The 25000-nt window shown below is 40.2% G+C and overlaps 1 protein-coding gene across 4 annotated transcripts in view; it reads left to right on the forward strand.

Moving 5' to 3' along the window:
- Positions 1-25000, forward strand: part of HTT (huntingtin) — a 4811037-nt gene that overhangs the window by 2348135 nt on the left and 2437902 nt on the right. For all 4 annotated transcript variants that reach the window (XM_044062924.1, XM_044062926.1, XM_044062925.1 and 1 more), the window contains one exon: positions 19766-19927. In XM_044062924.1, coding sequence (XP_043918859.1) covers positions 19766-19927 — 162 coding nt within the window. The remainder of the gene's footprint in view (positions 1-19765; positions 19928-25000) is intronic.

The following is a 25000-nucleotide window of genomic DNA, read 5'->3' on the forward strand; positions in this document are numbered from 1 at the left end:
GCACAGCACAGTTACAGCCCTACTCTCTTTCACCGATACAGTCAACAAAGCCTTAGATACAGGTCACCCCATGTCAGTAATCCTATTGGACCTGTCTAAGGGTTTTGAAACAATATCACACACTAAACATCTGGTCCAATTAACAAAATTAGGCTGCTCCCCCTCATCCCTCAACTGGTTTACATCATATGTAAACAATAGACAATCTGTAAAGTGACAAAACATCCAATCTGAGTATCTGTCAAACATAGGAGTCCCACAGGGTTCCATTCTAGGACCATTACTATTCAACATCTTTATTAATGACCTCCACAAAGTCCCCCAGCTAAGTAAAATTATCCAATATGCCTATGATTCATCTGTAATCTCTACTTCAAGCAACTTTTTTGACCTCTTCACACTTACTCAGAATGCTTTCACAGAGATTGAATCATGGCTAAACAACTCACATCTACTACTAAACACCAAAAAATAAATAAAACTTCTCTTCTCTACATAAAAATCAGATATATACTTCAAAATCTTCTCTAAAGACAGACCTCAAATTGAAATAGTGAAATCTGCCAAACTACTAGGCATTACAGTTGACAACAAACTCACCTTTGAAACACATTTTAAACTTGGCAAACTTTATCTTAATAAACTCTACATGGACAAAGACACCAGAACAAAACTAACAAGCACCTTACTCATCCCTGCCTTACTTTATAGTAGTGTTATCTTTACTAACCTTCACTCATCCCTCAGCAACAAACTTCAGTCTTGCTTCTACAAAATAGCTAAATTTGCCTCAGGTAAACCTCATCGCTCACACCATTGCCAAGCAATCTCTAATCTGAACTGGTTGGATTTCTCGCACTACCTTTGCTCTACCTAACTAATGCTAGCCCACAAATTAATTTATAAACCAAATACCTGCCCAGCACTCTCATCAGTACTGGAGATTTACATACCATCATGCACCCTTACATCCTACAATAAATTAATACTAAGTGTAACCAAGCCCAACAAAAGAGCTGGACAATGCTTGTTCTCTCACAGCATTGCAAAAAATGAAATGGAACTCCTTACCTTCCCACCCTCCCACATTACCCAAATTGACTGTATAACGAAATATAAAGTAGTACTGAAAACCTACTTCCTTAACTACCTCAAATGCCAATGCAAATCAGACAAACCACCATAACACCAGCACTACTTAATTTCTAACCCAATTTTATAATTCTAAACATTGTTTTTACCAAATTACATCTTAGCTCTATTATCATAAAACTATTTTAGCAAGAACTGCCATGTTTCTCATGCAATACCGTAAAGAATCAACTCAAGATGTGTGTACTGTACTACAAACTATCATCTAAGTTGATATAATTTCTGATATACACCAATACGTTTTATACTGTATGTATATTTTTGCTTTTTAATGTTTTAACTTTTGATTATTTTGGTTATTTAAAAAAAAATTCTGTCTATTGTTAATATCTGACTGTTAATTCGTGGAGCTTTTCTTCCCGGGCCTCCATTTGAAAATGGATTCCTGACCCAGTGGACTTTCCTGGTCAACAAATATCAATAAATAAGTAAATAATTTGTGTAGCTCTAAAATATATCTTCAAATCAGGTAATCTGAAACCACCTTATTCTTTTAGAGGGTTCAACTTTTCCCACTTAACTCTTGCCCTGTTTCCCTCCCAGATAAATTCATTCAACTCTTTAATAATTATTGTCCGTAACTTCTCCTCTCATTGATAAAAATATGATCCTAAACCATCTGAATTTTGTTGCACACTGGGGAGCCATACATATGTCCTCCCATTATTCTTTTTTAAATTGCTTTTCCAGTCTGTCTTCTCAGTCTTTTCTAATCTCCTGTGATTCTTTATATTTTATATGCCCTATAATTTTCCCTTTTTAACAGCAGCTTCTTTTCCATATTCAGCTGAATGTAAAACTAAAGGGACAAAAACATTTTAACTTCTTGTATCTTACTATCCATATCCAAAATGTAGAGCTTCTCATTTTTTGTTTTGCGTTATCTTTTGTTTAGTATCATCCCGCATATCCTTAGCTGCCATAACAGAAGCCTTTTAATCAATACTCCTAAATATTTAATCTTATTGTGTCCCCATAAATGTGGATATTGCTGAACCAGTTCATATGTGGATACATAATTTATGGCTATAACTTCTGTTTTATCTTCATTAATATTATATCCTCAAAAGGCTTGAATCTGTCTCAGAATGTTTTACAACAGTGATATGTCCTTTTCTGGATTTTCAGGTACAAAATAATATTGTCTGTAAATACAGTCAACTTTATTTGATTACCATACCAATTATATCTTTAATTTCTAAGTCTCTTATTTTCTTTGAAAATGACTCTAAATGTAAAACAAATAAAGGGGAAAGAGAATATCCCTGCTTGGTTCCTCTGTTTAGACAAAACTGATCACAGAGGAACCCTCCTACTTGAATTCTTGCTTTGGATCCTTCATATATCCTCCTAATTAACCTTATTATTGTAACAGGGAATTCAAATGCTTCCATTTCCCTGCTCACAAAATCCAGGATTACTCTGTTGAATGCTTTCTTTGCATTGAGACCCACCAACAACAGTGGTATTTTCTTACATTCTGCTTTCCTCTCGATCATTGTATTGTTAATGTTGCCAAATGTGTGCCACCCCTCCACGGAATCACATTGATCCATATCTGTTGTTTTTTACAGCACATCTGCCATTCTTTTAGCTAGGAAAGACTCAAACACTTTATAATCTTGGTTTAAAATTGAAACTGGTATATATGAAGCTGGGTCTTTATTGCCTTTCGGTAGTACAGCAGCCATAGCTTTCTTCCAAAATGTTGGTACTTCCCCCTCATTTTAAAATACTGTCAAACAAAATCTTCTGGATCTTTATCACTCCCTCCCCCCAACTTCCAAACTTCCACAGGAATACCATCTGTTCCTGGAAACTTTCCAACAGGTTGATTATACGTCATGGTTTTTATTTCATCTTCTCCTATGCTGACTGTTAGTTGTTGAGGCTCATCTGCCGTATAAACTTGGCATAATTAAGTCTTCCACAGATACTTACATTTGTGCTCACTCTTGATTTCTACATTCTTCTGCTTTATACCAATTTTCATAAAATTTCCAAAATATCTCTAATACTTCTACAGTACCTCTGGTTATTTCTGTTGTTACAGGCTCCCTACGTTTGGTAATGAGCCTTTCTACTTTTTGTTGCCCAAGTTATTGTGTTAAAAGTTTTTGTGCTCTGAAATCATGAAAAACTAGTTGCTTTATAGCAAACTGTCTAAACTTGTGCATATTGTTCAAATGCTGTCTTATTTGCTCTTTAGCACTCTGCAGTTGCCACTCTTCTTGCTCTGAGAGATTCCCCTTCTTCTGCTCTATATTAACATTTGTCAGTCTATCTAAATAATGCCTGTTACTTTGTAACAGTATCTCTTTCTCTCTTATTTTTACTCCATTTTTAAACTCTGTTTTCATTTTATCAAACGTGCTATTATTTCTGAAGAAATTTGTGTCTTCCCTGATAACTCAAGTAAGATAAGAATGTGTGCCAGTTGGAGTTAGAGCAACAAAATACTTTCTTCTAGTAGTGTAATGACCATTTTTATTACAAAAACAAACAGTAAAACAAACTCAAGCTCTTTTGTACCTGGTAGTATTCTGGGAATTCATCAGTACTGTTACTTGAGTTACATCACTTCCTTTTATGTCTACAATTACAAATCCCAGCCCTACAAAAGATATATAAAAATGTATAAAGAATGTAGAAAACATACTTTCAATAGAAACTGGTCCAGTCATAAAAAAATGTACATAAACCCAAGTTGAATAGTAATATTTTTAATTATTTTAAAGTTATGTAAATAGTATACTTATATTCAAATTCATTTGTTTGTTACCCTACTCATGCAGTAAGTAGACTTGTATCTAAAAACATCACTGTCTAAAAATAAATATGTAGATAAACTCATACTTTCAGAAAAAGTGTATTTTAAACCATATTGTAAAATTGTCTTACCTCGCTGAAGTCTTTTAAATTATGACCGTGATTTTCTTGCTTCCAGTACCATGTATTATAAAGAGTTTATCTTCTGTGAGAATTCTCTGGATTATAGTGGTATAGAAGGTTTAACAAAAGATTCTAAATAGTTTATTAATTACGTCATTATATGGTTTTAGTAATTGAGGGGCAGACAATTTGGATAGTCAACTTGGCAGGAAATCTCTGAAGGGCTTGGCATCCAAGCTGGCTTTTATTCAGCTCAGGCTGTCAGACAGGGCACATGGAAGATTCCCTGAAGCTCGATAGCTGTTATATCCTTTGCAGGATATAACCCATACTGTTGTGGTAAGATGGTAAGTTTACTTACACAGCTGTACTTTCTTCCTTGCTCATTTTTCTGTAAAATATAAATTCAGTACCATCTTCCCCTGGTACAGACTCAGTTTTCCTCTCTTTATGCTTTTTCTGAACTTCAAAGAAGTATGCTTAGAAATGTTTTTAACCTCCATTCATTCTGTATAATCTTTTTCTGTATATACTCTGTTTCAAAAAAAAGATTATACAGCTTCAATTATTTCTTCTTGTTTATTAACTATCACAGCGTTCTCATTCTGTACCTCTATTAGCTTACTTTTGTTATACCTTGTCTACATCAATAAGGATTGATTTCCTTTCTAAGTTCAGCAACATATTTTGCCTTGGTAACCTCTCTTGTATTTGCTTCTTTGAATATAGATAGTAATTTTAGTACATCATTGCCTTCTCGTTATTACTTGCTTTAACTTCATCTAATTTCTGACATTCTTTCAGTCTTGTGCCACAAACATCCTACATTAAGATGCACAGTTGTTATATTTTCTAATCTCCCACTACTTAACCAATTATGATAAAAAACTCTCATGTTAAATTTTCTGTAATTAATCCCTACCTTTCGCCTTGTAACACCTGTAATTTTGACCATTGCAGTTAACGCCTTGCATCTCTTGCCATCTTCAGTAATAAACTGTTTGTGTCCAAAAACAACTCCTACTGTTACATGATCTCAAGGTGTCAGTATTAGGTTCCTTTAATTTTTGTACAAATAGAAAAAAGTAATTTGTGTCCTTTCTTTTCCTTTCATCTAAGTGTATGTTTGTTGCTGTTCCTGCATTTAGTTGAAGTAATGAAAAACATTCTTTATATGCCTTTAACTTCCCTCCCTTGATTTCTTTACCTTCTCATGTCACAATTGAAGTGTCCCAAAATCACTATATTCATATTAACATACAAATATGTTTTGCATTCTTGAAAAAAAAATTGTGCTCTTTAGAACGTGGTGTAAATGCATAAAGTTCTTAAGTCTTGTCACCTGTCCGTTAATACAACAGTCCAATAACACTAAACTTCCTGGTTAAATTGTGGTTAATGTATTGTAATATAATTTACCATGTACAATGTTATGATTGCAGAACATAAATCACTACATATAGAGCTTATGATCTTCATTTCCCATCCTTGGTTTAACTGTTCTATCTGCTTTATGTTATTTAAGCATGCCATTTTGTCACAGTTTTACTGTTTACATCATCGTACCACATTTCTTCTGCTTTATTTTGATTATGTAATCTGATGTTGTTAATCATCATTCATTCCTTACGTGTGGGTAGTCTGTTACGACCTCGGAACCGAGCTGGCCATCTTCCAAGCTTGCGCCAGCTACAAACTCTGGAGCTAAACTCTTAATCAGAATTCCCTTCTCCCTGTTACCTCAGATTTCATTTGCCACATCGCCATTTGGTCGTGTCAAGCTACTTCTCTTGAGCTAAGTACAATATTTTTCTTCATACCCAAGTTCTAAGACAGCTTTTTTCACAAAAATGTTATTAGATAGTTATCTCTTACCTTATCGCATTTAGTGATAACCTTTTCGAATCCTTTTCAACTATTCTTCTTCTCTTACCACGAGGTAATGCCTTTTTTTACCATCGTTGGTAAACCCCTTTCCTTTTTACCTTTGGGTATTTCTTGTACCATTGCTGGTATTTTTCTGGTTTCTCCTCCTTTCCTTCTTACCATGGCAGATAAAAAAGGTAGTCCAGGGTTTAAAAGATGTTTGGATTGTGGCCATAAATTACCTACTGTGTCTACTGCTTGGGTGTGCCTCACTTAACAGTTGACTCGCCTTGCGGGATTTGTAAGAATTTCTCTAACAAGACAATAATTGAAAGGAAAAATAAATGAATATTGAAAGGGCTACTTAAGTCTCCCTTTTCAGAGGCTATTTCTGGGTCGGAAGCTTCAACCCCTCCAAGATCCCATAAGAAAAAGAGTGATGAACAAAAAAAGGCCAAGTCTCTTCCTTCATCCCCAGCTGGGGACTCTCAGGAACCGAGACCTAAGAAAGCTAAGCTTTCCAGTTCAGATATAACTTCTTCAGCTGCAGTGCTTTCGGTGCCTAGACCTTCGGCACCGAGGCCATCGGCTCCTTCTGTGACTTCGACACCGACTAGTGTGCCCCATACCGCATCGGTACTGAGGAGCTCCTTGGTTCAGACTCGCTTACCGGCACTGACTATTCAGTCGATGCAGACTGTTACGACGTTGATGGATGTTTCGACGCCCATTCCTTTTTCGACTCAGACAACTTACCCGGCACCGACCATTTAGTTTTCATCACCAATGTTTTCGGCTCAGGCCTTAGCGCCGACAACCACTTCAGTACCAACCTCATCATCAGTGCAGACCATGCCTTCAACACCGATGATTTCCTCGGTGCAGACACCAGTAGTTCAGACCATTACAGCTCCGTTGTTTTCAGTGCAGACCTCCCCCGTGGTGGGCACCAAGCTTGCTCCATCCTTGGAGAGACCTGTTTCTCCCTCAGCCATGTCCGTGAACTAGAAGCCTCTCTCAACATGATGTGTTGCGTCTTGTGGAACAGTTGCTTTTAGACAGAGGTATCCCATCCCCCCTAAGACCTATCCTTCCTTGGGAGGTGATCACCCTTTACCAAAGACCCCTACTTATTTTCCTCCTTCATTGCCTTTGAAGCCCCTTGATATAGCACAGTCTTCCCCCACTATGGTTCCCTTTATGACCTCACTAAGGAGCCGCAGTTGCCTTTATGGCAGGAGAGTCTTGCCACGGCCCGGGATGTTAGCTGTGGCTTACATACTTTGGCATTTCACAGATATCCAGGGACTCCGGGTCGGCAGGCTGAGCCACTTGGGCGAGGGGTGACCACTTCCGTGGGTCACCCCCCCCCCCTTGTTGTGGACCGGCCTTCCAGCTAATGGCGAAGGCTCTTGTGTCGGTTGGCGATCCTGTGCTGTCACACTCCCCACCCTCCTCTGGACCTCAATGTACACAAGCCACTCCTAGCGGACACCGGGCGCAAGGGCCTCAGGACATACTCCCACAGGACACCCCTTTTGCGCTCCAGCTTCTCCTTCTGAGGAAGTTCATCAAAAGAGCTTCTGCAAGAGGAAGCACATGGACTCCACAGAGGAGTCCCTTACTGAAGACACAGACTTTGATGATGGGGAAGGGTCCCCTCGATGACCCTCTGAGGTATCCTTTGGTGATATCCTTGAAATCCTTAAACAGAGAGGTGATTGGCAGCCCTCTAACTCGATCTCTGAAGAGTCTGTGTTCCTGCAGGCCTTTCGTGCCCGGCCCCCTACCTCCTGGGTTACTCCACCTGCCGACGAACTTGTCCAGCTCATCGTGCAGCGTGCGTGTAAGGCTCTTGACACCATTGAGGCCATTCCCCGGAGGCCAGATAAAATTTTGTCCCCTCCTGCTAGTGATCCCCATTGGTCCAAAGGTCTTCCTGTAGATGTTTTGGTGGTGGCGGCCGCAACTAAAAAGGACTTGGCGGAAGAAGAAGGCCAGACTGTCTATCTGCCCAACAAAGAGTCCTGGACTCTGGACAGAATAGGGAAGTGTACCTTTGCATCAGCGACCTTTGCAGTCAGGTCCCTGAACTATATGGCACATTTTACCAGGCATCAAGGAGACTTAATTTCTGAGCTCTTTGAAACTTTGGCTGGAGCTGTGTCTCATGAGGTCCATGACAAAGTGGCCTCTCAGCTAGCCACCATTGAATCACTATCTAACTCCTCCATGCGCCTGATATCTCACGCATCAGAAGGAGCAGCTAGAGCGGTGGGTTCAGGCATTGTTCTGAGATGCCATGCCTGGATGCACTTGTGTAATTTCGCGGAACCCTTCAAGGCTTCCTTTCTCAATGCTCCCATTGAAGCCTCTTCATTGTTCGGACCCAAGGTTAAAAGCACACTGGCCAGATGTGAACAGGACGGTAAAACCCTTTCTGCTGTGGATGTCCGTTATTCTTCCCCTCAACGGGCTTTCTCCAGAAACCAGAAGAGTGGGAAGATATGGCACAAAAAGTCTCAAGGTTCTTTCCTTGACACACAGGCCGAGTTCTCCCCTAGAGGCAGAGGGGGAAACTCACAGGGAAGACACCCCTTTCGGGGCAGAGGGGGTCCGCGTAACCAGGGTTCCAGGGATTCTTTCCCTGGCCAATCCTACCAGCACTGCTGAAGAGCGGCCCAACTGGCTTTCCTCTGGAAGTGGTTGGGGGTTGTTTCTCTTTGTACCATTCTGCCTGGCTAACCATTACCACCGATTCTTGGGTACAAAGGATAATAACCAGAGGTTATCATATCCCCTTCGACCTTTGTCCCACTCCCCTAACAAGCTTACCCGACGTTCCACCCAGTCAAAGGGAAGAGGCAGCATTAGAGATTTCAAATCTGCTAAGAAAAAGTCATCCAAATAGTCCCTCCAGACCAGATAGGATCTGGATTCTACTTGACTATTTTTGGTGCAAAAAAAAAAAAAACTGGGACTGGAGACCAATTTTGGATCTATGTATTGAACAAGTTTGTAAAGGTACAGAAATTCTGGATGGTCACAGTACAGTCTATCTTCCCACTTTTCTTAAAAGATGATTGGATGTGCTCGATCGATCTTCAAGATGCGTACTAAAAGTGGACAGACCATCAAGAAGATTCCTTCGCTTCCATGCAGGAGCCAGTCATTACCAGTTCAGAGTACTGCCCTTTGGACTCTCTACCGCCCCCTAGAGTGCTCATAAAGTGCATGGCAGTTGTCACAGCTCACTTGCAACTACAAGGATTCCAGGTGTTTCCATACCTAGACGACTGACTCATTTCCGCCCCCACCAGACATCTATTGGAAGAAGCCCTGGCATACTCTCTTCTCACTGCAGAAAGGCTAGGCATAACCATAAACTGGCTAAAATCCAATCTCACCCCATCTCAGTCCACAGAATTCATAGGGGTCATCTTGAACACAAAGAATTGCAGAGCATCCATTCCGGAGTACAGAATTGTAAGGATAAAGCAGCAACTGATTCCAGTCCTTTCAAGGGAGAAATTCACAGCTCATTCTGTTCTCCAATTGTTGGGTTCCATGGCAGCCTCCATTACTATTGTCCCCCTGGCCAGGTTTCACATGAGGCTTCTACAATAGCTACTGCTCACTCAATGTTACCCCTTTCAGTACCCTCTTTCAGCCAAGATTCGGGTAACTCACAGGTGCAAGCAAGATTTAAATTGGTGGATGGCGCACAATCCATCACAATGGTCTCGCCCCTTATCCCCCCAACAGCCCAAAGCTACAGTGACCATGAACGCCTCCCTGATAGGGTGAGGGGGGGCTATTTCAGGGGCAGACAGTCCAAGGTACTTGGTCCAAAATGGAGGCCCATCTGCATATAAATGTTCTAGAGCTGAGGACGGTGCTTCTGGCATTGCAAGCATTCCATCCCCTGCTGCCATCTGGGACTATTGCGATACAATCAGACAACATGGCGGTGGTCTGGTACATCAACAAACAAGGTGGAACCAAATCTTACCCACTCTATCAAGAGGCTATGAGGATATGGCAATGGGAGATGGCAACCAACCGCTTTCTTCTAGCAACGCACATTCCTGGGAGTTCCAGCGTGATAGCAGACGGACTTAGCAGGTTTTATTCTACAACCTCACAAGTGGTCCCTGAATCCTTTGATAGCGGCGGAGATTTTCAACCGCTGGGGTCTTCCTTGCTGTGACCTCTTTGCGTCCCCGACCAACTACAAATGCAGCAACTATATCGCCCTGATTCCCCCTCCGAGACAGTCACCCAGGGACGCTCTAGTCCACGATTGGCCCTCAGGTCTACTTTAAGCATTTCCCCCTATCCCCCTTATTCCCCAGTTTCTGAAGAAAGCCCACTGGTTGAAGAGCAAAGTAATCCTCATAGCACCATATTGGCCTCGTCAGATTTGGTTCCCCTTCCTTTGGCCTCACCTGCTAGATCAACCGTGTATTCTCCGTCCAACCCTGGGGTTGTTCTCCATTTGCAGAATCTGATTCACCCCAATTTGAACAGCCTGAAGCTCACAACTTGGCACCTCCAATTCCTTTGATTGCTAGACAGAATGATCTTTCTTTACCAGTACGTGACATTCTTATTGCATCTTATAAGTCTTCCACCAGAATTACATATCTCAGAAAGAGGAAAAGATTTACTATTTGGCTGAAAGAAAAAACGGTAGATCATTTTTCAGCACCAGTGTGGATAGTACTAGAATATCTGTCTACCTTCTTTCAATCTGGTCTATCTGCCTCTACCATTAGAGTTCATTTGGCCGCAATATCTAATTTTCATGATGGTGTCCAAGACTCTTTTCTTATGTCACACAAATTATGCAAGAATTTCGTAAAAGGCGTGAATCATCTAAAACCCCCTTTTAGAGAACCTGCTCAACCATGGGACCTGTCATTAGTCCTACAAGCTGTGACAATGCCACCTTTCGAACCAGCTTCTTCTTGCGACCTCAAATATTTGTCATGGAAAACCTTGTTGCTGGTCGCCATTACTTCTGCCAGCTGTATCTCTGAACTTCAAGCCTTATGCATCAAGAGACCATATTTGATTTTTCATAGATAGAGTGTCATTGATAACTAATTCTTCCTTTCTGCCAGAAGTGATCTCTGAAATGTCCATTAATCAAACCATTGAATTGCCAGTTTTCTTCCACAATCATTCAAACAGAGGAGAGTATTGCCTACATACCTTAGATATTCACAGGCAAATTTGCTTCTTCTTGAACAGGGCTAAGACTTCTCGTAAATCAGACCAGTTATTTTTGGCCTATTGTGGATCTAGCTTAGGATGTGCTGTTGATGAGGTCACATTGGCTAAATGGTTAAAAGACTGCATAACCTTCATTTATCGGAAACGTAATATTCCATTAACTACTACCTTAAAGGCTCATTCTACAAGGTCGGTAGCAACTTCTGCTGCCCTCCATGCCAGAGCCTCTTTACATGACATTTGTGCAACTGCAACTTGGGCTAGTCCTCATACCTTCATCAATCATTACAAGTTGGATTTGGCCTCCAGGGGAAGAGCATCTTTTGGTTCTATGGTGCTCAGGAATGTCCTTCCATGAGAGCCTCCCAGGAATAAAGGTAACTCTGTCCCACACGTAAGAAATGAACGAGGATTAACAATATCAGATAAAGAAGTTATGTCTTACCATAATGTTCCATCTGTATTGCTGAGCCTCGTTCAGTCATTATGACCCTCCCTCCTTCCCCCTCCTGTGGCTTTTAGTGGATCTCACCATCCGGTTCTGTTAGGTCATTTGACCAGAGTAACCTCTACCTTCTTTTGACTTACACACTCAATCTGAGGTAACAGGGAGAGGGGAATTCTGTGTAAGAGTTTAGCTCGATTGTTTGTAGCTGGCGTGAGCTTGGAAGATGGCCGGCTCGGTTCCGAGGTCGGAACCGACTACCCACACGTAATGACTGAACGAGGATCAACAATACAGATGGAACGTTATGGTAAGACGTAACTTCTTTTTATTAACATCTTTTTTGATTTTCTGTGTGTCTTTTCAGTCACTTCAGATTTTCTAACATCATTTCCCTACAACCAGATATTCTTTTACCATTTCTCCCCTCCACCTCTTGATAGTAACCAGATAATACTTCATCAGTTAATTCATCTTGCACTGTTTGTTTCGTATTTTCATTTTCATCATTCTTTTTTATTGTCTTTAATGTAGTCATACCACCAATGTTCATTAGATTTGTGATATCTGTAATATATCTTACAACTTTTAGTTATTTGGCTTACCTGTCACACACATTACATTACCTTTTCATACATTCATTAATTATAAATGATATTCTGCAGCAAAAAATAAAAATATATATTTTTAGGTTCCATAGTGTTTTCATTTTCTTGCGGTTTTGCTTATATTTCCCATCCCCCAGTCCACATTGTAGTTTCATTGTACAATTTGTCTATTGAGTGCACAGACTGCTATACAGAAAAAAAATAGTCATTAATATCATCTTTTTAGGTCAACAGATGTAAAATAACCTCTTAAACCTCTTTAGTACTGGACTAAATACCTGAAATACTTCCAAGGATACCCCTGCTTTGAGTCAGTTTCATGTAATGGCTTTTTGATCCATTAATTCAGATACTTTCAGAAGACGCATTACAAAATTGTTCCTTTCCAAAATTAATTAAGGGGCATATTAGCCATAATTGAACCATTAGGCTTTTCATTTATTTTGTCTCAAGTAACGTACCTGTCAGTGGTCATTCTTTACTGTATGCTTTCTTTCCTGCTTAGTACTCTGTTGTTTTCTTCTCTCTGTAGTACCCCAATAGTCCAAAAATTTTCTTTAGAAGCACATCATCTCCCACTTCTTGGGACTGTGTGTGTGTGTTTGTGGTTAACCTTACCACTGCACGTCATCTTCGGTAAAACTCCTTCACTTTCCTGGATCAATTTAACAGCCTCCTGCCATGGAGTGGCAACACTGTCCACTGGTTCATCTTCACTCATCAATCAACAAAAAAATAGAATCTTCCAAATCTCTTTCTGCTAGTACTGCAACCACAGGCTGATCACTCCCCTCGTTAGCAAATATCTTAAGAACATCAAAGTTTACCAACTCATTTTTACCAGTAACTGCTGTCCTGCAACACTTTTTCTACAGATTGCTCTCTGCTTTTCTGGAAAGTGCAGCACTCCTTATTCTCCTACATCTCAATACTTCCTATTGTCACCTACTTTCTCACAAACAGGAAAAGAAAAGTAGTGCTTTCTTAGCATTTACATAAATTTCATACCATATGAAAATCTTGAAATCATTTATTCACACATTTTTTTAAACATTTATACTTAAAAATATTTAAAAGTCATCAACCCAAAATAACTTCAGTAAACAGTTCTGTTTTTTTCTTTCTTTTTTCTTGTATATTTATACTCTATGCCTCTGCCCTTTCTTATACAAGTATCTTCTTCTTTCAGCTAATACATCATCGTCGTCTTTAATTTTTTTTCCATTATATCCCTTTTTATTTTCCCTATTCCCTAAATGCACCACTGTTTTTTTTTTTTTGTTTTTTTTTTTAAGTCAAACCACCTTTTCATTATTGTTCTAAATGATCTCTCTTCTCACCATATTAAGGCTTGAAGTCCAAATGAAGCTAAAAAAAATCTGTAATAAGTCTTCCATTGGGTGGGAAGTGTGCCTCTTTCTCTCTCTCTCTCTCTCTGTGTGTGTATATATATATATATATATATATATATATATATATATATGTGTGTGTGTGTGTATATATATATATATATATATATATATATAATGTGTGTGTGTGTATTTTTTTTAAATACACAAGTATTCAGCATATATCTTTTTCTGAAATGATAAATAAAAACTTTTCCACCAAACTAACATTTATTTTATTTGTTCCAGTATCTGTCTGTAGTAACTTATTAAACTTTCATACTCACCAAATACCACTCCCAAAATTTCTTCTGAAATATATTCCACTTTTTATATCACCATATCCCTTACACTTCATCTTGTTTAACTGCAGACCAGTATATTTTTTAACAGCTTTTTGATCCTTACTACAGTCTCGCCTATCCATACCTTGTTTTTTTTGCTATTAGAACTAAGGCATCTGCGTGGTAACCATATGAAATATTGGGACCCACTAGAGTGAGTCCTGAAATGTGAAGACTGGCCAAAAAAAAGGACTTGGATATTGTGACACCCATGCCCTGGCCCAGCAATTGAGGAGCATCAATCCTCCCCTCTAACACCAGAGCGGGAGTCTCATATATGAAGAAAGGATAACAAATACAGTAGAGTGCAATTTCCCTTAAGAGCACACAGAGATCACATTCAGTCTGGGGCTGGTCGCTCCCTTGCTCCCCAGGTCCCCAATAAGACTCCCCACTGGCACAGCTATAGGGTCTAGATCTCAGCCTAGTGGGCAAGCTAAAATCTCCAGCACCTTCTCTGTCCAACCAGTGCTTCATGTCCCTGCCCAAGTAGCTGACACACACACACTTTGAGATAAGAGTTTACACAACCACACAGACACTTCTGGGGAAGGCTGGCACAGGTTCTTTAGCTGTGCCCCTTTTACCCAGACTATACGGTCGTACCAGATGCCACCACCCACTAATAATTATCAGCTACTCAAAGGCCCTTAAAAGGGTGTCCAGTTATTACTGTGCAGTATTATTATGCAATTGGTAGATGTGACTAAACAGTCTCAAAGTTTATTAGAGTGATCAGGTACAGGATCCTTATATACATGTGATGTACTCTCAGAGCTTAACTTATCTCCACACAAAATAGCCACAGTTAAAAGGTTTTAAAATATTTAGTAATAATTAAAACCACAAGACAATACTTTCTACTACACAGTCAGTGCTAGTCAAGAGTTCAGAGATCACACAGAAATACTTAAAATAAATCAGCAGTACAGTTCTGACATTACAGAAAAGCACTTAGTCTAATATTTCTAGCTTCTAGCTATCTAAAAGAAAACACACTTCTAAAATAACTTACTTATATAGAGCATAAGGCAGTGCTGAGTTGGATGTTCAAGACAAAAATGCTTAATAATCTCTGGTTCTCCCTGTTTAAATTGAAACTGCAGTTCTGATAAAACATTATGTCATTTCACACTTTCCCAGTGTTCCCAGGCTGAGAGAAACTGCATTTAGATTATTTTACACTTAGAGCAGTAAAGGAAATTCCACATGTAAATTCTGGTCATTTAACTTTAGCCTTAAAACAATAGGCAGGAAGTCTTCATCTAGCCGGACTGGAGCCGACTTGTAAACATCAAAGGCAGTGATGAAATAATTTTAATTTCAAAGGACCAACAAGAAATGCTTGACTTAGCTTTCTTTACAGCAGATGGCAATGTTGCCACATTGTGCTGTGAAATGTTGAACTTAAAACATTATTTCATTTAAAAAAACAAGCTTGTAGTTCATCATTCATATTTACAAATGATAGAATTATCTGCCCAATTCTTTCTGGCTAGGCAGGCAGCCTTCACCCATTTCTACCAGTCCTCACAGATATACTAAGTACAAGATGCCATTTCTCAGAATATTCCCCTTTTCTCTGAGGGATGGTGACGTTCAAGTTGGTATATATAAGTTTGGGGGTGTAGAGGGCTTGGTCATCTGGAAAAAGGATTTTTTAAGAAAGAGAGTGATTTTTAAGATTCACTCTTCTCTGGGTTTTCAGTCTTGTTTTTTCGGCTTTTTGGCATTCGGCATTTCAAGTGCTGACATTTCAATAGAGACAACTTCTGCGTATGTCATACATATTGGTAATGTAACATTTTCTGGCATACCTACAGGGCATCACTGAATGTGGCTATCATGTGTCTTTAGTGCAGTGGTATTTCATTACCATGTAATGTATTGTGAGAGCCGGTGGTACGTTTTTGGGATTCCCCACTTTTATTCACTGTTGTTCGACCATGGGATTGATATATAAAATTTATGGGGGGGATTTGCCCTCCCACATTGAGGGGGGTGTATGGGGCTTGTCTCCTTTAAAAAAGAAGCACTACTTTTCAGTTCATAGGTGTGTACTAGGCTAATGCCCCTGGAGCCTTTACAAGCCTAGCCCATAGGATTGTCCTGGCATCTTGCCACCCAACCTTAGTTCCCAGTCCCTCTGTCAAGTAGAGTCACTGGTGTGATCCCTAGGATGAATTTTCTGTTTCCCATCCTCTCATCAATATTTATGTTGAAGAGGGCCAGTGAGGCTCTCCGCTTGACATGTATGGGAAGTCTATTGCGTAGCATGGGCAGCTTCTGGGTTATGAACCTGTCTCTCCAGCTTGTTCTGTTGATTTTGGTAATGAGGTTGAGGTCTCTGGAGTGTGTAGTGCGGAGGAATTGTGATTTCTGTAGATGTAGCATTTCTAGCAGCGCTGGGTTAGACATGGCTTTGTAAGTCAAGCAGAGATCGCCTCTAAGTAGGCGATATGAGAAAGAGAATAGCTGGAGTTTTTGGAGTCTGTCCATATAGGACAAGTGTTTAAGGCCTAGGATCCTCTTTGTGAGGTACTTTTGCATCCTCTCCAGTTGATGCAGGTGCTAGTGAGGTACATGCCAAACGGGGCATTGTACTCTATGACTGGCCTAATGAGGGAAGAGTATAGAGAGACAATGACCTCTCTCTTCTTGGATGCAAAACCCTTAGTAATGAGATGTGCCACACAGAAGGACTTTCTGACCACAGTGGCAATGTGGTGGTCAAAAGAGAGATTGCTGTCAACCTGTGTTCCCAGATTTCTTACAATGCCTTCTGTATTCAGTGGACTACCATCGATGTGGTGATTCATGGGAACTGGGTTTTTCCCAAAGGGGATGATGACATATTTTTTGGCATTGAGCTTAAGGCCATGGTTCTGACACCAGTCGTTGGTCTCAGTGAGGCCTTTCTGTAGGATGTCAACATCACTTGGGGAGTTAATTATGGCACCCAAGTTGCAATAGTCAATGAACTTTGTCAGCCAGAGTCCCTTTGTGTTGGCCTGGACTTCAGAGAAGTACATACGAAACAGGAGAAGACCCAGGACCTAACCTGTGGGACTGCACTCGTGACTGGTCAGCAGTCTGACTTGGAGTCAGCTTCTTTCACACTGTGGGTTCTATCTGTGAGCCAGTTTGCAGCCCACCTAGTGATATAGGGGTGGATGCCTAGCTTAGTTAGTTGTTCTATGATTCCTGAGTGGGGAATGGTATCAAAGGCCTTGGCCAGGATCAAGGTAGGCTGTATGAACCATCTTGCCTCCATCCATAGCTCTGGTGACTGACTCAAAGAAGTCAACCAGGTTGAGCAAGCATGATCTCCCCTTCAAAAAACCAAACTGTGTGGGATCCAGAGTTTGGAGATTCCTTATATCCTTGTTTATTAGGTCCATAATGATACGTTCCATAGCTTTGCATATCAGACTCATCAGGCTAATGGGGCGATAGTTTCCAGGGTCAGTAGTCGCTCCTCCTTTGTGGAGAGGGATGACTGTAGCAGTGCGCCATTTAGTAGGGACGAAGCCTGAGGTGATGCTGTGATTGAACAGGGCACATAGATGAGGTGCCAGTTCACTCTGTGGTTAATGTAGAACGCAGCCAGGGATATTGTCAGGTCCCATAGAAGCTGTATTCTTGGCCTGGGACAGTGCTGATTTAACCTGTGCAGTAGTAATACTGGGCACCTGGCAATCTACTGGTATTGTAATTGGTCCTTTGGTGGGGGAGAGAGGGGTAAAGTTGGCACATCGCAAATTATATACCAATTTTGGTATATAATTTGCGATGAATGATGAGTTGAGAAATTGTGCTTCACATACTTGTAGGTTAACACATTTTCTTCCATTCCACTTGCTTCCTACACACATGCTTGTACTACTGCCTTTACTACATATACATAAATCCATTTATCCTGTTTCCATGTCTCCCTCTTCTTGTTTTCACTGTATAAAAGTCCAGCTCTTTTCACTTCCTGTATATTAATAGCCTCACTTTGAAATATTTCTTGTCTAACTACCTCTTCATCATTTAATCTTTCTTCAGCATCCCCATCCTCCATACCACTTTCTCTTTCAACATTTTCTGCAGTAATATTTTCTGCCATTTGTCTTTCTTCTGAGCTTTCTTCTTCATCTAGTTTATTTTCTAATATGTGACAATCAAGCCAGACCTGTCCAAATTCTTCACATTTTCTACAAAAGACTTAGTTTTCTACTTTGTCCCCTCTCTCCACAGTAGTCACACGTTTACTAAATGATTTTCATCTCCACAGAAATAACATGCTTTGGGTTAGCCCCAGCACTGAACAAGTCTTTCCATACTGTTCAGTTATTGTATTTAAAATATGTTGAATTTTCCCATATTTTACATCCATTGTTACCCACACTTCCCAACCCCCAGTTCATACGTTTCTTTTGTCACGTATTTTTTAACTTAATGTACCTTGCTACATAAGTGAAAGAAAATAAAAACAGTTTTAACTCGTGCATCCATGTCTGAAATCTAAAAATGCATATTTATTTTCTTTGATAAGTTGTAGTCCCAAACTCTAAAATACTCTACTCTTTCCACAATGCTACTGTTTCTGTTTTCAGTCAGTCATAAATGTTTTCACGACTTACAGCTTTTTAATGTCACTTCTCAAAAAATTTCAGCTCCCAAATGAATTAATGTTTTTATGTTTTTAATGTTAAACTCCAGTGACAAAATACTATCCATAATCTGATAACTATTCACACTGCCATCATTTTTACTTTTTATTCTTACCACTACTCATCTTCTCTGTGGCTGTTGAGAAACTGCAGATGTTTACTTTTCACTTCCTTCTTCACTCCTTTCCTTGCTGCATCTGCATAACTTCTTTTTTTATACCAAAAAAAAAACTGTTGCAGAGGTAAACTTTGAAAATTGGATACACCCCTAGCCAGAGAATACCTCCATTGTTTTATGTTCACCAGTTGTTTATGTTTGCAGTCTCTGTTTATTCCCCCTTTAAAACTCTCACCATCTTGTCACTCCATTTTGCTTCCTCCCCTCCGTTTGTCACCAGACTTCCATTTTCCTACTCAGTAACAGTTATTTCCTCTCCTCCTTTCAATAAGTTTTCTCTTGCTCCTCTCTCCGTCTTTACTAACTGCACCCTCATCCATCTTGAAATTCCTGAAACTGCAGCAGCAGCTGTCCAACCCCATCTAGCATTTTCAGAGAGTACTTCACTTCTTCTCCTCCAAAGATTAGGGAAAGTTTCCCTGTATCCTAATCTGTTTTGAAAACAAATGTAGCAGGCAGTCTACTAAAGTTAAAAGAAGGAAAAGAGCTTTGTTTTTCTCTTCATCCTGAGAGAAGAGCTGTCTTTTGGAGGTGCACCGGATTGGGGGACTGGACATGGCGGCAAAAGCAACAATTGTGCTTAGAAAAGTCCATTAACTGATAGGTGGATTACAAAGGGCTCATGGTAGCATTCTGTTACATTCAGTAACTCATTATTTCTTTGTCACAGACTGGAAAATTGTTAAATTACTATGATAAAGGGAATAATGTTCTTGATTTCAAAACTTGGATTGTGAATCAGAAATGGATTGCATCAAGTATATTTACTAGTTGATCCGCCAACAGTCATTGCACTTGCATACTTTATCTTGAGATTTTGTAGGTCTGTACAAGTTTATCCTGTTGTGTGAGTACTGCTGTTGTGGAGGAAGCTACTTGCAAGCTTTGCGGCAGTAGAACTTCATGTGACTGCATCACCTTGTTGATGATAATTGTATACCAGTTGAGTAATGTGGATCCATGAATGTCATACATCTTTTTCTTTCTTTTCTTTAGAATGCCATTCACAACCACATTCGTTTGTTTGAACCACTGGTTATAAAAGCCTTGAAGCTGTATACTACTACTACTTCTGTCCATCTTCAGAAGCAAGTCCTAGACCTTCTGGCACAGCTGGTGCAGTTAAGGGTTAACTACTGTCTTCTAGACTCTGATCAGGTTGGTATACAGATAGTTATAAGTTAAGATAAATTTTCAGTGCACACTGAATTATCCACCCCATACCAATTCAATACATGTAAAATAAAAAGAAAAACATTTGGTAATATTTATCTGAAGCACTTTTTATATATTTTAACAGAAACGGTGAGGGACTAGAAGAGCTAACAATAAAGGAGTATTTTTTTTTCAAGCATGTTTTATTGTTGGATGTTTGTGTTCTGCACTGTTGTCTCAACTGTCTACTGCACCAGTTCTTAGTGAACAGATGGAGAATGAGTGTCCACATGAGAGGGGGGGGGGTCTTCACCCCTTTGTGATGAGCCTTTCTTTAACCCCATCATCAGACTTCCAACAAGCCACAAAAGAGGGAAATTTCTGTGAATGTGCCTGGGATTGCCAATCTTCCCCTTCGTTATGAGGTAGACATCAATAGTGAGGATACAGTGGGCAAAGTACCATAAAATGTGGCATACCATTGAAACATGCTGAACTCTAAGGCAGGTAACAGTGAATCAAATGCCTTCCTGTTGACAGCCATTCCTTGTTCCTGCCTGCTGGGACACCCCACCCTATTGAGATGCATCATCTACGGCGTTGAAAGGTAAAAGTAGACATACTTACTTGTGGGTTAAACATTTATCCTGAAACTCAACAAAAATTGAGACTTTCACAATAGGACATCTCTGGGCACTTTATTTGTACTTTAGCTTCCTGATCCTGCAGTGTTTCAGGCTACTGTCATTTCAGGTCATCATAATGATGATTATGATTGTGGTATTGCTATTGCTCATAAGAATGCTCAAAATTGTGTCACCTTGGTAAGTAAGCATGCATAGTCAGCAAAGGCATCAGCTTTTTTTTTGAAGTTTTTCTCATGGACCCACATGCAGCTGTGTGAAGTAGGTGTGAAAGATGTACAGAAGTAATCTCAGTCTCCTATACATACCATATAGGAACCCTATATCTCTAAGTGGTACCACCATTCTCTGTCTCACAGGATGCCAAATTCAAAATAGTATACCAAAAATGGAGGAAGCATGCATATGTGCTCACGACTATGAATCTCATTCTTGCAAGCATTTGCTGCTCAGTTGTGGATCTTAAATTCTGTTGTGGTTTTGCTGTTAACCATCTTGGGAATCTGATAACAAAATAAGGCTGTCATTAATGTGCTGCTCATTGTGGCGCCTTTATGTAAAAGCTGAATTAATCAAATCATAGACATTATTGCATGCTGCTGTAGCACAGTGCATAAGGCCTTTATAACTTGAACTGTGAGTGCACTGTTTGGGGGCTTACACATGGAGCAGGTACATTCTCAGTGCCTTTACAAACATTCTTAGAGATGCTTCTTGCTTTCTTGATATACAAGCAGGATTCAGCATGTTCACAGGATTGATTAGGCAGACACGATATGGATAATTTAATTGATGTGGAAAACAGTATTTTGTAATGGGCACTTGAGGTGCGTGGTCTTTGGATATATATTAAAAAGTGTGCAGACAGTTATGGACCAATTGTGACTGTCTGCTTTGTAGGAAGTAAATGCGCACAGTGGACACAACTGCACAGTGAGCAGGTTTTCCATCACTTGACTAACAAGTTGCACTGACCTAGCAGAAGACAAAAGATTCAGTGGATAGATTCACCACAGTGCGTGGGCGTACCAGAGTCAAAAAGACCAGCAGGAGTGGAAGAGTTGCCTGGTTAAAGTGCTGAAACAAGATTATCACTGATGAGGCTGTGGATGTTAGTGCTGCCCTGATCCATGCCACCCATGTCTCAGTAGGTGATAGATCAGAGTACTGGTATACAGCAATGGATTGTATGTACAGTTGTTACACTTGTGGATGCCCGTAACAAAAACAGGCACAATATACTGGTGATAGCCAGCATGTAGAAATGGCTGAAGCTAGACATCGTCTTGCTGTGGACACCTTTGTAGAATATGGTGAGAACTGTTACCTAGAGATATCACAGTTATAGAACACAGTGTCACTAGTACCTATCTCACTACTGGGTGGGGACTAACCTTCACTAGTGGGCTGATATAGATAAAGACACAAACACGCACATGTAGATGTATAGTTGAAGATAATGGATCTCCTGTGGATGTTCTAATAAAGTGAACACTACACCTTTTGTGGAAGAATGTCCTTGGAGATTGTAGCTGACCTACCTCATTATCTTGCTGCTGATGACTGTCATCATCCCCCCCCCCCCTGCTCCTGCTGTTGATGGGTGTTACAACACAGCTACAAAGTCAGGATGTTGAACTTGCCTCTGTACATCTTGTTGTAGAGCATGTTGCAGATCACAGACCTTTTGCTAACTCTACTAGGCTAGTATTTTTGTGGAGGCAGTGAGTCCAACATCAAAATCACATTTTCAATAGCTCAGACACATGCTGTATAATGCTTTATGTCAGGGCATGGCAGTGTTGAAATTCATCATTTCAGGGTTGTGCACTGGGGTCATGAGCCAGAGTTGAAGGGCTTTAACCAGCATCATCTTGACTGGCATAATGGCAGTCCTTTTTTTTTCCGTGGGCTATTTTTTTTTTACTATATTTAGTGGGCATAACTCATTTTTGCAAATTGTTTAAGAGTAAGACATGTAACATCTGCACATTGAAAATGGCAAGTCTCCCTGATCCCATGTTGAAAGTTCAAAGATGGGGATTTGCTCCTTAGCCTTATTTTCTGTTTATTTGTTCTGAAGTGGCCTGTTTACAGAGGGAGCAGACCTGGGTACTGGTGTCTATGTGTTAGGTTCTCTAGTACATTTTTTTTCCGGGTTGTGAAACTTAAGTACGTGGTTAACTTTTTGGAATGTAAGATACTGCACCTGCAACATAACTTGTGAGATAAGACAACCACAGTTCTCTAGAAGTTTTAGCAAAGTGTGAACATAATGTTTTGCAGTAATCATTGATGCTTATGTTTCATTTGTGAAATTCTGAATGAATGCCTTATCTTTAATGTCAGCCTTTGAGCTTTTCTTCTTTGCAAGCATATACCTATATCTGTGTGCCAGTTGTCTCTTCTGGGTTGCCAAACCAAAGTTTATAAGTCTGTGTTGAAGCTGTTAAGCAGGATATTACCATTCAGTAAAATGCACAATACAGCTTTCTGAAAAATATGAGTGTGAAAGTCCATTCAAAATGTTTCACAATGTGCATTTTATTAATGTAAGGAGGACTGACACCCCCTTAACCCCCTCCACCTTTAAAACATGATGGGAACAGGCATTAAGGAGGGTGTGCTAGTCCCTTCTAGTAATGGGATCAGTAGTACATACTACATAGCAAAGTTTTTCACATAGAAGAGCATGCCTAGTTCAGTACGTTGTCTAACGTGTGTTTATACAGAGAACTGAGAGGTGATACGGTGCTTGATACAAGTCATATTCACCACTTGCTGCCCTTTTTTTGTTTGTTAGCAGACCATGCCTGCCCCCCAACCCCCCCCCCCCCCCCAATCATATACCAAACCTAACTCACTGCACTGGCCGTGGAAGATTAGTGATACTTTTCTGGTCTAAGGAATATTTCTTCACCTTATCCTCTAAATGCCATGCACTTAATGGGAGCTCATGGTGTCCCCTTATGGGAGAATTTAGCTCGATTGGCCATTGATACTTGTCCTGTCATGGCTTGAGGTGACAGTGCCCTCTTAAAAGGGGATGGTGCCTTTCCCCTGCTAGAAAGCTGAGTAAGGCTTGGATGAAGCATGCACATCATGGCTTCACTTTATTTTGTTTGTTTTCCATTTTGTGGTATTTATTTGCTTTTGTTTACAGGAAAAGTCCAACTGGGCTATTGTAACCCCTTTTCCGTGGAGGCCTGAGCAGAAAAGGTCCAGTTGTGGTGAATAAATATCAACAAAATCACAAGTTATGAACAGTCTAATTACATTTTTCAGCATGTGTGTGGAATTTCTTGTAACATGTAGTCAGCAAGGAATAACATTTGTGTAATTTATTTACTAAAAGAGTAGGTGGCTAGCTTGTGATCAGGCAGTACACTAGAGAGAGCAGAGTGTAAGTTTTGCCATTTAGACAATATTTGTGTTGAGTATTAATCAGGGAGACATGACCTATCAGGGCCTCTGGAATTACTATTTAACTGTAGCCTCCAAACAGGCTTTGTGCCTCATGAATGGAGAAAGGCAACAGTCATCCCTTCTGCATGAAGGTGGGCCATCTACAGACCTTGGAAACTACAGATCCATAAGTCTCAGTAGTCTTATTTGTAAAGCCATGGAAGGAATTGTCATGGAGATGATCAGTAGAGATATAATAAACCTCCAGACAATGGATCCAACCCTGTTTGGTTTCATCAAGGGCAGATCATGCCTACTCAACCTCGTGGACTTCTTTGAGAAGGTCACCAAAGTAATGGATGAGGGCAAAATTGTTCACACTGCCTACCTTAATCTGGCCAAGGCATTTGACACAATACCCCACTCAGGCATTGTTGACAAACTCAAGAGGTTAGGTACAAACTCATATGTCACTCAGTGGATAGCCAACTGGCTCACAGACAGGACCCTGGAAGTTAGAATTGGGGAATCCACCTCTACAAAGAGCCCAGTCGCAAGTGGAGTCCCTCAGGGATCAGTCCTTGGGCCGCTTCTTTTTGGCATTTACTTCTCAGAAGTCAAGGCCAACATCAGTAGTCTCTGGCTGACTAAATTTGCAGATGATTGCAAATTAGGAGCTGGCATTGAATCTCACACTGACACAAATGTTCTCCAGGAGGGGCTGACACAGACAAACAACTGGCATCAGAGCCATGGACTAAAACTAAACGCTAAGAAATGCATAATAGTATCCTTTGGGAAGTCATCCATCCCTGATAACTATCATATTGACAACGCACCCCTTAGAGTTGACCCAGTAGTCAGGGACTTAGGGACATACACAGATAGTAATCTACCTTTTGATCATAACGTGTCTACACTGGTGAGGAAATCATTCTGTGTTGCATAACTTATAAACAAAAGCGTGGCATGTAAGTCCAGGGAAGTCATTGTTCCACTGTATTCAGCATTCATCAGACCTATCATT

This window comes from Protopterus annectens, chromosome 2.part1 (assembly GCF_019279795.1).
Source record: "Protopterus annectens isolate FY-2018-M chromosome 2.part1, PAN1.0, whole genome shotgun sequence".
Classification (NCBI taxonomy): Eukaryota; Metazoa; Chordata; order Ceratodontiformes; family Protopteridae; genus Protopterus; species Protopterus annectens.